Source organism: Sceloporus undulatus, chromosome 1 (assembly GCF_019175285.1).
Source record: "Sceloporus undulatus isolate JIND9_A2432 ecotype Alabama chromosome 1, SceUnd_v1.1, whole genome shotgun sequence".
In the NCBI taxonomy this organism is placed as follows: Eukaryota; Metazoa; Chordata; class Lepidosauria; order Squamata; family Phrynosomatidae; genus Sceloporus; species Sceloporus undulatus.
Genome location: NC_056522.1, coordinates 201,932,839 through 201,945,444, shown reverse-complemented (window position 1 = coordinate 201,945,444; position 12,606 = coordinate 201,932,839). Strand labels below are relative to the sequence as shown.

Below are 12,606 nucleotides of genomic sequence, written 5' to 3'. Positions count from 1 at the left end.
ATCATCATCATCATCATCATCATCATCATCATCATCATCATCATCATCATCATATTTATTTATTTCCCGCTCTTTGCCCAGAACTGGGACTCGTGTGTTAATTCAATCACTTTTTTTTGGGGGGGGGGCTTTACATATATCTGATTTCTGTTGTAAAATACTACTTCCATAGCACAAATGGGGAGCTGCAACAAAATATTAAAGCCAGCATGGCGTAGTGCTTTGAGTATTGGACTATGACTCTGCAGACCAATGTTCGATTCTCCCCTTGGCCATGAAACCTGCCTGGGCAAGTCACATGATCTCAGCTTTAGGGGAAGGCAATGACAAACCTCCTCTGAACAAATCTTGCCAAGAAAACCCCATGGTAGGTTTGCCTTAGGGTTGTCAAAAGTTGGAAGTGACTTCAAGGGACACAGCAACAGCAAAATGCTATTCTTCAGGATTCCATTCCATCTCTCACCAGTTTCATGCCTCCTCAACCAGCATTCTGTGACCATTGAGCATGTTCACTCCCCACTCGATTGGGAAGAGGGACCATGTGGCTTTTTTTCTTTTAAAAAACTGTGCTTAACACAAGTAGAGCCTGTCTTCCAACATTCCTGTTGGCTCCTATTGAAATATATTTATGTATGCCAATGGACAGAATGGACCCAATTCTTTAAGTAAGCTGGCCAGTGCACTGCTCCCCCTGACCCTGACTTAATTTCACCTTACCTTTAAATTGACATTGTAAGCATGTTGAACCATCTTTATTGTTGTTGTCTGCTTTCACATCCTTTCCTACTTAGGGCAACCATAAGGGAAACCTATCATGGAGTTTTATCGGAAAGATTTGTTCAATGGAGATTTACCATTGCATTCCCCTAAGGCTGAGAGCATGTTATTTGCCCAAGGTCACCCAGTGGGTTTTGTGGCTAAGCAGGGAATCAAACCCTGGTGTCCAGAGTCATAGTCCAACATTCACACCACTATGCCATGCTGGCTCAGTGAATCAAACTAACTTAAAAATACATGGTGTGTGCATGTAATCCCTGCTGAGATTTTATGCAAGACAAATTGTCTTAGCTCAGCTTGTCAGCTTCCTCACTAAATCTCATATCCAGCGTGACAGTGAAACATTGTGCAGTTTGTATGTATGGGTATGCATACTCTACATTTTGCATAAAAAGTCTGCACAAAATTAGCACCTTTTTCCTTTGTGAAACTAAGTACATACACACAGAACAAGCACAAAAGGACAGGCTGAATGACCATGAATATACAAATTATCCAGTGTTATTCTATTTTACTAGTCTGTGCAAAAAGCCCAACAGTCATCATCTTCAATTTTGTGCATTTTACACAAGCATGCAAAACAACCACCACTACTCTAGTCCTGAAAATTTAGAAAACCTCCCATGAATGAACGAATAAATAATTAAATAACTCTTCATTTTTATGATGAAGAAAACATTGCATTACCCATTTACCATGTGAGTATAAATTCAAAAGTGTAGTGACTGTGTTTTATGGTTCTGTGTACAGTGGGCCCTTGGTATCCACTGGGGTTTCATTCCAGGACTTCCCACGGATATCAATATCTGTGGATTCTCAAGTCTCCTTATCTACAGTGATATAATAAAATAGTGTCTCTTACATAAAATGGCAAAATCAAGATTTGCTTTTTGGAAATAGTTTTTAATATATATTTTCAAACTGTGAATAATTGAATCTGTGGATGCAGAATCCATGGATATGGAGGGCCGACTGTACTATAATGTCATTATTAAGCTGTCATAGAATCCTTGTGCTGGTGTAACTTTGGGTTTTGCAAAATGTGGATTTACTTGTAATCTTATTCTCATCCAATTGATATTACTGAAGCATATCTATGAAATTTTAATGTGGTTTATGTGTTCTCAATGATCTATCTATCTATCTAGAGAGAAGGGTTGTGTATGATTTTTTCTTTCTTCTTTAAAGGCTCCCCAGAAGGGGAGAAATGTGGAAAAACCTGCTCAGAAGAAAGAGACAATCAGTGGCTGGGGGTAAGCTTGTCAAGACAGCCAGGAGAAAATGGGTCTATTGTTGTAAGTATATTATTTTCTTACATTCTCCAAATGCAAATATATGGGAAAGGGTAGCTCAGTGCTAGAGCAAGTGCTTTATGTTCAAAAGGTCTAAAATTATCTTGCCCTTTCTTGGGTAGGAACAGGAGAAATCACTATCTGAAACACCCTGAATTTAGACATTATTAGTTAATTAACCTGTTCAACATACTGTCTCAGTTTGGCAGGCACAGTCCCAGTTAATTTTCTGTCATCTCACATTTTCAGCTGTTTTTAAAATGTCCTGGGGTTGCTCTCCTACCACTTTTCTCAGCTTACTTCAGTTGCTGCATACTGAGTTCAGTCTGCAAAATAGTTTGTACTCAATTCAGCACAGGGGAGAGGAGAGCAGATGGTATAAATTTGCCCTTCCAGTAGACTCAGGCAAAAATAAACTGCTGCAGCCTCATGTTTTCTTTCTCATTCAAAACATTTGCTATCTTGACCACACTCTGATGTTGCTTGACCAAACACATCCCAATTTTCATCTGTTAAATGTTGGAAAGTATTCTTGAGTTACTGACTCACTAGATTTTTCTGGTGTTTTGGCATAACTTACTAGATTTTCCAGTTGGGATGGAAGCTCATCTGATGCTGTAATTAGTAAATTTCAGTCGGCCCTCCATAACTAGAAATTATTTATGGTAGGAAAATATTAAAAATATATAAATTCCAAAAAGCACACTTTGATTTTATCTAAGGGACACCATTTTACTATAGCATTTATTGGGACCTGAGCATCTACAGATTTTGGTGTCTAAGAGGGGTCCTGGAATCAAACCCCACCAGATATCAAGGGTCCACTGTGCTTTTCAAACACTAGAATCTGTTAGAGTGGGTAGCTGTTTCTCTGGCAAATTCAGTAAAAAGGAACACCTGATAAGAAGAATTAGGATTGCAAGAAATTGGTTCCAGGACCCCCATGGATACCAAAAGCCATGGGTGCTCAAGTCCCATTATATACAATATATACACCCAAAAAGGGCGGTTTGCCGGCGCCTGTTTTTCTGCCCGAGGGAAGCCTCAGTTGCCAAACCGTGTGGCTTCCCGCTGGCAGAAAAAGAACCCACAAAAAGAGGGTCCTTTTGAAGCCGCGGTGGCAGCGTAACAAGTGCACCACTGGCAGCGCCGTGCGGAGCGCCATGCGGATGCCGTGCAGTGCTTACGTAACAATGGTGGCGCCTATGTATACATGGCGCCGCCATTGTTTTGCCCTCATCACGTGTGAGGGTTGCAGGGCGTCTGGTAGCGCCACCCTGAGGCAATCCTTACCATGTAATGAGGGCGTCTTAAAGGGCCATCTGTACTGGTCCAATGATGTAGTAAAATGATGTCACTTATATAAAATGGCAAATCAAGGTTTGTTTTTTGGAATTTATTTATTTTTAAATATTTTGAAGTCATAGATGGTTGAATCCATGATGTAGAATTTTTATGGATATGGAGGGCAGACAGTACATCACGTGGTTCTGTGGCTAAGGTAGGCAAATCTACTTGCTGCATCATTTGAAATAGTCTTTACTCAAATATTTATCTTGTTAAGTTAAATAAAAAATGTCCTCTACCACTGATCTTTGCAAATTACTCTTCATGACAAGGAATGGGGAGGCAGAGAGCTGACAGCATTTCAGTTATGCAGAATATTTTTCTGTATGTGTTCAAAGGTACTGAAAATAATTCTGATTAGGAACATTCCACTCTGACTGATCTAAAAAAAATGTTACTCGGGGTCAGCAGTGACAGCTTTCACTCCAGTCTGCATAAATCCACTGGTCTGTTTTGGAAAATGTTTTAAGAGTCAACTTAATTAACAATAACTCCACTAATTAAACAAATTCAGTCATTAGTGCTGGTGGTAATGAATTAATTTCCCAGTCTGTGACATTAAACATTATGTAATTAATCTCAAGCCCAATGTTCCAAGTTGTGAAAAATACTGGATAACTGCTATGAGAGAGCAGAATTCAGTTTTGAGTTTTCATGGACCACCAGTAGTGAATGGAGCAAAAGGGAAAAGAGTGGGACAAAAACTGATAGCAGATATTACTTTAAATTTCTTCCTGCCAGTAATTAAGCCTTTGGAGAGACATCTCAGCCTCTTTACATTCGGGGGGAAAGCCCCCCCCCCCAATTCTGGGAAACCACTAGTCTATGTAGGAGGGTTGGAATTGGCCTTGGGCCCTCAAGTTCCCCACTTGTAGTACATATGATACTGAGCTAGATGGACTCATGGTCTGACTTGGAAAAATGTCTCTTTAAGGATGTTTCCTGTGTCTTAATGATGTTTTCTTCAAGCTACCATTGCAATTATCACACTTATTTTCACATTTCCTTTGTTTTGCTGTAGGCCTGTGGACATCGATGGAAAAATGTGTTTTATATTTCAGAGCACAAATTTCCTAATGGTGTTTGCTATGTGATACCATCCAATTTTCGGACATTGTTGAGTCAAAGAATATGTCCCTGCTATAAGGGTAGGTATATATGCTGCCGTTCAATAGAAAAAACAGGTTTTTATTGGGGATTAATAATTTTTAGCCCACACTCAGTATTGGAAAGCTGGACTTTGGAATATGTCTTTGAGAGTTTTATTGTGGCAGCTGTGATTACTATAAACAGTTATTAATTTAAACAAAAAATGAAGCTGGTTAGAGGATGGATTGTACAACTCTTTGTATTATCATGACCGTGGAGTCAATATACATAATGAAATAATGTTCCTCACAGTAATTCAGAAGTCATCCATATATAAAGTGATGTTAGGTAATACAGTATGGTGGAAGGACAGAGAAGCAACATTACTGTCTTCCTCTCCTGATGCTTCTTGATGTGTCTGTGATGTGAAAGTCTTAGGAAGTATTTTATCAGGGTCCACACTACAACCTAAGGAAGTATTCTGGACTTAGTCTGGAGTAAAAGGGAACTTATAGCAGCGCCAAGCTCAACTTAGTTCATGGTAGAAATGGAAGCTCCTTTCAGGAAGGAAGAGTTATATCAAGTCCTGCCAGGTCAGGATCTGTTTCCCCACATTTACCTCATTTAGAGAAATCATGACTAAGGAAGGGCCAACCATGTTCCTCTGGACTGGGCTATGGCCTGCCCATGTTCTAACCAATGCTATCCTATATCACTACTGCAAATCCTTTTGTTAGAAAGTTGTACAGTAGATACAGGGTAGGAAGAGTTCCTGTCATTCAGATGACTGGCTTGAGAAGAAGCATGCCAATGAGGTATCAGTTGAATTGAGGGCAGAAGTATTCTGCCTACTAGGCTTCCCTTCTTCCTCTACACAGAAGTAAAGAAGGCTGGCAATCACAATGCTCATAGGCATAGTTGTTGTCTGCCTTCAGGTTTCTGACTTAAGGCAACCCTAGAGAGCCAGCATGATACAGTCGTTTAGTCTCTATAAGTCAAAAATGACTTGAAGGCACATAACAGCAACTACAAGGTGAATCTATCATGGCTTTTTCTTGGCATGATTTGTTCAGAGGCTGAGAGAGTATGACGTTTCCACAGCTGAGCAGAAATTTGAACCCTAATGTCCAGAGTCGTACTCCAAACCATTTCATTATGCTGGCTCTCTCTCAAAGACATAACTTTCCTGATATTTTCCACCCTCCTATTGTCTGAGCTTCCATGGAAAATATAATTGTTTTCCCTAGCAGATATTGCTTGAAATTATAAATGGGATGAGAGGAAAGCAACAGTGTTACCAACACATCTAGACTGATGACGTCTGCTACAAAAATGAGCAAGCTGTCATTCTTCGTGACTGTACAAAAATGTTCTAAAATTAGACTGTTTATTGTGATAATTTAGAGTTTCATTAAAGTAAAATTGTATAGTGACAATATATTTTGATCAGACCAGTTCTCAAAGCCTTTACTCCTTTCATTTTACTTGACTGATTTTTTTTCTCTCAGATGACAGCAATTTTACTTTTTGCCAAGACAGCTGTAAAGTATTTATGATCATATTCAGGGAGGATTATTGTTCTGAGTTGCTTGGGATTTTTTAAAAACATTTTTTCTGTATTTGTTGTGAATATTCAGATTACTGGAGACGATATGGAGAAAAATATGGGTCATGCCAAGCTGGAATAGCAACATTTTACACAGAGGTGTGTATTCTAAGAATATTACCTTTTTGATAACTGTATTAGTTTTCTTTTCTTTTTTTAATCAGTAAATTTGCCCTCCTTTTTCAGTAAATCCACATTTAGTCTGATGCCAAGGCCATACAGTGAGCAGGGATTTGAACCTGGATCTCTCATGAATAACATCCTAATCAGTACATTAGACTTTCTCTCATTGCTGTTATGCAGCATCCTGGGTGATTGTTGGTCTGATACATCTTGGAGTTGCAAGGGAAGGGTGAAGATGATGCTGAACTAGATAGATCAGCTTTGATTCACTCTTACAGAATATGGTCATGCTTCAAAGGCAGTAGTGTAAATGACTATTTGCATAGATTCTCCTATCCGACAATCTAGATTCTCAAGCTGCTGTTCTAAAGGTTATATATTTTATAACAAGCAAAGTCACTGCAGCAAGATTTTTTAACACACATTATGGACCATATATTTTTAAATATAGAATTACCTTCTCTATTTTGAAAATATAAAAATAATAGAAAAGACCATAAGGTTTTATTGTCTGCTTCAGAATAACCTATTCAAAGCAGTAATAAAATGAACAGCATTCCATTTGGTGTTGTAAAGATCAATATACTTTACCAAGTACTCTTCTTTTTAGTTTTGTATAAAGAAAATGAGTTCTAAAATGTTCTGCAGAAAAGAGCAAGTTTGCTGATCATTTTAAAGCTTGTGGCCCTCTTGGAATTATTTGCAAACATATTCTTTAGCAGTGGAAATGCTAAACACATTAAACATTTGCAATACATTTCACTTCATTGTACCTACTGAATGATATAGCAGTCAAATAAATGTGACTTTGGCTCGGTAATGCCAGAGACTTTAAAGCAGACAAAGCAGGAATAAATATGACTCACTCTGATTATCTTTAAGAACTTAAGACTTAAGCCTTTTGTTTTCTTCCAGGATTTAATTATTATGGGAGCTCCAGGATCAGATTATTGGACTGGATCTATCTTTGTATACAATAAAACAGCAAACATCTATCTTTCATATGTGGATGATAGTCAAGTAAAGTCTGGGAGTTATCTAGGTAACTGAAATATCTTATCAGTCTTTTTCTGTATGGGCACCTGCTTCTTTTTGCTAGTTATTGTTGGTTTTGCTGCAGAGGAAATGATGGATAGTGCATAATTTCCTTGTAAGAAATGAACCCATCACTTGTACCTAAGATGTTTTCTTTTCTCCCCTACATACAATAGAAAGAGGACAGTTTCTGCTATGATAAAGTTGTGCTGGGTCCTATTGTGTGATAGAAGCTTTGGCACATTATGGGTGCACTCATAGAATCATAGAATCATAGAGTTGGAAGAGACTACAAGGGCCATCCAGTCCAACCCCCTGCCATGCAGGAACCCTCCATCGAAGCATCCCCGACAGATGGTCTATGTTTAAAAACCTCCAAGGAAGGAGAGTCCACCATACTCCAAGCGAGTGTGTTCCACTGTCAAACAGCCCTTACTGTCAGGAAGTTCCTCCTAATGTCGAGGTGGAATCTCGTTTCCTGTAGCTTGCATCCATTGTCCTGGGTCCTGTTCTCTGGAGCTACAGAAAACAACCATGTTCCCTCCTCAATATGACACCCCTTCAAGTATTTAAACAGAGCTATTATATCTTAACTTTCTCTTCTCCAGGCTAAACATCCCCAGCTTCCTAAGTCGTTCCTCATAGGACATGGTTTCCAGACCCTTCACCATTTTAGTCATCCTCCTTTGGACATGCTCCAGTTTCTCAATGTCCTTGAATTGTGGTGCCCAGAACTGGACACAGTATTCCAGGTGGGGCCTGACCAAAGCAAAATACAGTGGCACTATTACTTCTCTTGATCTAGACACTACTCCAAACATCCCCACACTGTAGTATAAATACCCACACATGGACATAGACTATTTGAGCATTATACAACCCTCATGCAGAGCAGCAAAACTGCACAACTCATATCAATAGCTAGGTGCTGTTTCACAGTGCACAATATATGACGCACAACTGCACATTTAACTTTAGTCAGTTGTTTTGAAAGTCCCATTGGTTTTCAGTGGAAAAGTCAAGTGAAAAAAAAGTATTCCACTTTGTCTGCTTCATGTTAGTTTTTTAAAAAATGTTATTTCATGATCTGTAAGAAGCATGAGCCTTTGTTTTGTTTCTGTCAAGATACAATAATACCACCATTAGACTGGCTAATTATTAGAAAATAATAAAGAATGAGCTTAGGATAAAATCTGCATATTTGCAGCCTACACAGAAAAAGACAGTTTAAATTGGGGGAAGCTGAAATAAACGGAACTTCAGCGTGTTATTTGTAAACATGCAAAGCACATGCTGGAACTGGAGGCTTGCATTCATTTTTTGCAAACACAAAATACTAACTGAATTATTTTGTGTATGAATTCTGCTGTTCAAGTGTGTTCTAATTGGAATTGTACCTGCTTATAAATAATTTTTTTAAAAAATTTCAATGGAGGGAGTCTTTCCTCTAGGTATGTAAAAGAATATACATGTGCATTGTTTCCCTCTGTTTAAATGACCATCGAAACTGTTTCCTGTGTAGAAGGGTCTTGTGGAGGGGATGGAAGGACACAATGGCATCTGTGCACTATGGCCAATTGTATTAAGTAAATCGGGATGTGAGAAGCCTTTTAACTGTCAAATACTTTTTTCACATCCATATTCCTGAAAGACAGGCAGGGTACTGCATACCAGTCTGTAAGTAAGGAAAATGGAGGTACATATATGTATAAATGTACATGTCTAGTTCTTTTTGTTGTTCCTATTTTACATATAGAAAAACAAAATTAAAGTTAAAAAACATTCAGAATGGCTTCTGGTGCTGAAGAGATTGGGCAATAACTGCTTGTCAGTTGTTAAAAACATAGGCCTGTTGATCAGCTTGCCATAATAAAAGGCCACATGCATCCACCAGCAGCCAGATTGGCACATCTTGAGAGTTCATTTGAAAAGTTTGTACATTTATGACAACATGGCAAAAGTTTGTGTAGGGTTTTGGATGTGCGTTTAGGATATCATCATGTGTGAAATAGATGTCTGAATCATCTAGATGTCTGAATCAACACTGTAATATTAATTCCTCTAATTTCATTCCTTCAAGTTTATTGGATACTGGTCAGAATATTGCTGTGCTATGTCTGAAACTGTTGCATTTATTTATCACTCTTTTATGGACAGGATATGCTGTTGGAGCTGGTAACTTCTTGTCCCTGAATAGCACAGAAATAATTGGAGGTGCACCCCAGCAGGAGCAGACTGGTAAAGTAAGAGTTAATTTTCTCCTCCCCTTGCAGTGGTGGTGGTAGGATATCAAATATATGTGGGCGAGAACAATTGTATAGTCTTGCGGTGGTACAGAAGAGCTGTCTGTCTGAGGTGCCATGGCCTATTTTCCAAAGTGTTTTTCTAGGACAATTTTTTCATGGGTGAATGCTACTTATTCTTATGACTCTAGTTGCCATACATCTGAGCTGGGAAGTGAGTGATTGCACTTAAAACCACATGCACCTTGTGGCATCTGTGACCTGTCAGCTCATACACTCCATTGTTACAGTGGGTAAAAATGGAGACACAGTAAGTACATCAGAAGAAGAAATGTGATGGCAGGGATACATTGCCATAATGTCTGAAGTTCTCTGATGTGGGACATCAGGTAATTGGGTGTATTACTTCTAAGGGTGTAGGTCAAGTTATTGCCCAAGACAGAATTCTGAGCTATGCTTTACAACAGAGTAAAGATGATCTTGCCTCCTTGTGCTGTTAGTTTTGCTTTACTTCTGTTATGTAATAGATGTTTTAGCTTTTAGAGGGCATACATTGTTATTAACTCTTATTTTTCCCTATTTTAGGCATACATTTTTAAAATTGAGCCAAGACGACTCTCAATCCTGATAGAATTAAAAGGCAAAAAGGTAATAATTCTATATTGATAGAGTCTGTTATCTGCCCCATTATGATTCTGTTATTAATCCTGTCTCTTTTGTGTGTGGCCAGCTTGGTTCTTATTTTGGATCTACAGTCTGCGCAGTGGATCTTAATGGAGACGGCCTCTCAGACTTACTTGTTGGTGCACCAATGCACAGCAAAGTCAGAGAAGAAGGAAGGGTTTATGTTTACATTAATTCAGGCACTGTAAGTGTTTCTTTATTTTAACATAAGGGCAGTGTGGGTTGATTCACAGGGATAACTGATGCCCTATTCACAGGACAAGCTTTCTGCAAATGGTTCTTCTGCATTTGAGAGCTTCCTATAAGAGGTGAAGTTTGTTTGTTTGTTTTTTTGTCATAGAAGTGAGGTGATGAGGGAAATCTTTCTGAGAGGAATTCCTGCCCTTTCATAAGCTGTTAAAAAGCTTATAAAAGTTGGCAGCTCTACACATTTGATACCCTATCATAAATAAGCAAACCTTTAACTTTGTCATCTGTTTGTACTGAAAATAGGGAGCAATATAGGTAAGGACAAAATATCCTATAAGCCCTGGAAGCTAAGCATGGACAGCCCTAGTTAGTACTTGAATGGGATACCTATATTTTAGAGGAAGGAACTGCCAAAACTACCTCTGAGTATTCTTTGCCTAAGAAAACCCTGTGAAATTCATGAGGTCACCATAAGTTGACAGGTAACTTGAGCCTGGGTTCAGGATCTTAATTTTCACATTAGTTTCCTTCTGGCATGTAATAACAAAGAAGGTGTAGAGACAGCTCCCCACTGGGTGGTATCATGATCTTGTGTATTTCTCTATGAATGTCTACATTTCAGAACTTTTTTTTTTGCAAAATAAAAATTGGTTTGTGCAAAACCTGTGTTCTCTGTGGAAAGTGTTGGTTTTGAGACAAAAAGCAATGTTGTTTCATTCAAACATAATGACTGAAAAAAAGTTCCAAACTCTAAAAAAATATGTCACAGTAGCCAATCATTTTTTGACCAGGTGTGTCCCTGTGTTGCTATACCCTACTCATCAAGTCCAAGAATATTTGCAGATATTTTTATAGCCCTAATATATGTTAGAAAGAGATAACATGGTATACAGCCAGCATGGTGTAGTGTCTGAGTGTTGGGTCAGGATTCTGGGAGGCCAAATACAAATCCTTGTTCAGCTGTGAAAACCCACTGGGGTGATCTTGGGAAAGTCACGGTCCACCTTTCCCTTAGGGGAAAGCGATAGCAATCCTCCTCTGTATAAATGTTATCAAGAAAACCACTTGAGATTTGCCTTAGGGTAACTACAGGGCACATAACAACAAAAACAGGAATAACAACAACAACAACAGGAACAACATAAATGTTTCTTTTTCTGCACTACACAGAAAGCTATCACATCAAAGAGAAGTCTAGACAAGAAGAATTGTTCTGCCAGACACTTATCGGCCCAACACATAGCTCACACCATTTATGGAAGGTTTTCCTTCCCTTCAGGAAAGGATTTATTGTACAATGTCCTGCCTGTATTGTGAAGTGGTTCAATCCACAAAATAATTTTGCAGTGTTTTCTGCAAACATTTTTCCAGGGTAAAAATTGCATTGAAGCTTTTGCCATGCACTTTCAAAACAGGATTAGAAGACCATTCCCCAGAAATGATGCTACATTGTATGATCACAAAGATGGATGCCATAATTTTTTCCCTAGTAAAACCTGGATACAACACAGCATGACCGCATAATATCATTTTCAGAGACATTTTTCACAACTTCATTTTGAAAGCACTTGGCAGGAGTTGCATTTATTTGCCATTAATGTTGCTTTCTCTTTTAAATAATAATTAATAATTTTAATTTGTTTTATTTATATACCGCTATTCCAAAGATCATAGTGGTGAACAGCAAGTAAGCTAATTAGCAAGTAAGCTAATTTGCCCCCAACAGTCTGGGTACTCATTTTAGCGACCTTGGAAGGATGCAAGCCTGAGTCGAGCTTGGGCCCTTTTGCTCGTCTTGAACTCGCAACCTTGTGGTTTTGAGTGTATGGCTGCAGTACAGGCATTTAACCACTCCGCCACCAGGGCTTATAAAAAATAAGTTTTTAAAGCAAAGAAAAACAATGGACTAAAAGCCTACAGGTGACTTATTAAGTACTCTCCCTCTCAAAGATCAGATGACTTTCTCTTCTTTCTCTATAGACACCACCAAATTTTCTCTCTTCTTCTTTAGGAACAGAAATCTAAAAAAGGTGGTAAATCTTTGTCAATCCCTAACAAAATGTGCTTTTTTTAGAATTTAAAGTTGTATTTTATTCATATGCAAAGGAGTGCAGATTTAGTTTATCATCTGCATGACTTTTAATTATTATTAAATTAACAATTTGTCTGTCAGCCCTAGTAATTACAATGCAGAAGACATGATCTTGTCAGTCCATCCTTG

At 38.4% G+C, this 12,606-nt stretch overlaps 1 protein-coding gene across 2 annotated transcripts in view; it reads left to right on the top strand.

Annotated features, from left to right (window-relative positions):
• Positions 1-12,606, top strand: part of ITGA4 (integrin subunit alpha 4) — a 59,822-nt gene that overhangs the window by 10,778 nt on the left and 36,438 nt on the right. For both annotated transcript variants that reach the window (XR_006102538.1, XM_042455344.1), the window contains exons 3-9: positions 1,966-2,072; positions 4,438-4,564; positions 6,143-6,210; positions 7,150-7,276; positions 9,427-9,512; positions 10,098-10,160; positions 10,243-10,380. Coding sequence is in view for 1 of the 2 variants with exons in the window: in XM_042455344.1 (XP_042311278.1) it covers positions 1,966-2,072; positions 4,438-4,564; positions 6,143-6,210; positions 7,150-7,276; positions 9,427-9,512; positions 10,098-10,160; positions 10,243-10,380 (716 nt within the window). In the remaining variant the exon portion in view is untranslated. The remainder of the gene's footprint in view (positions 1-1,965; positions 2,073-4,437; positions 4,565-6,142; positions 6,211-7,149; positions 7,277-9,426; positions 9,513-10,097; positions 10,161-10,242; positions 10,381-12,606) is intronic.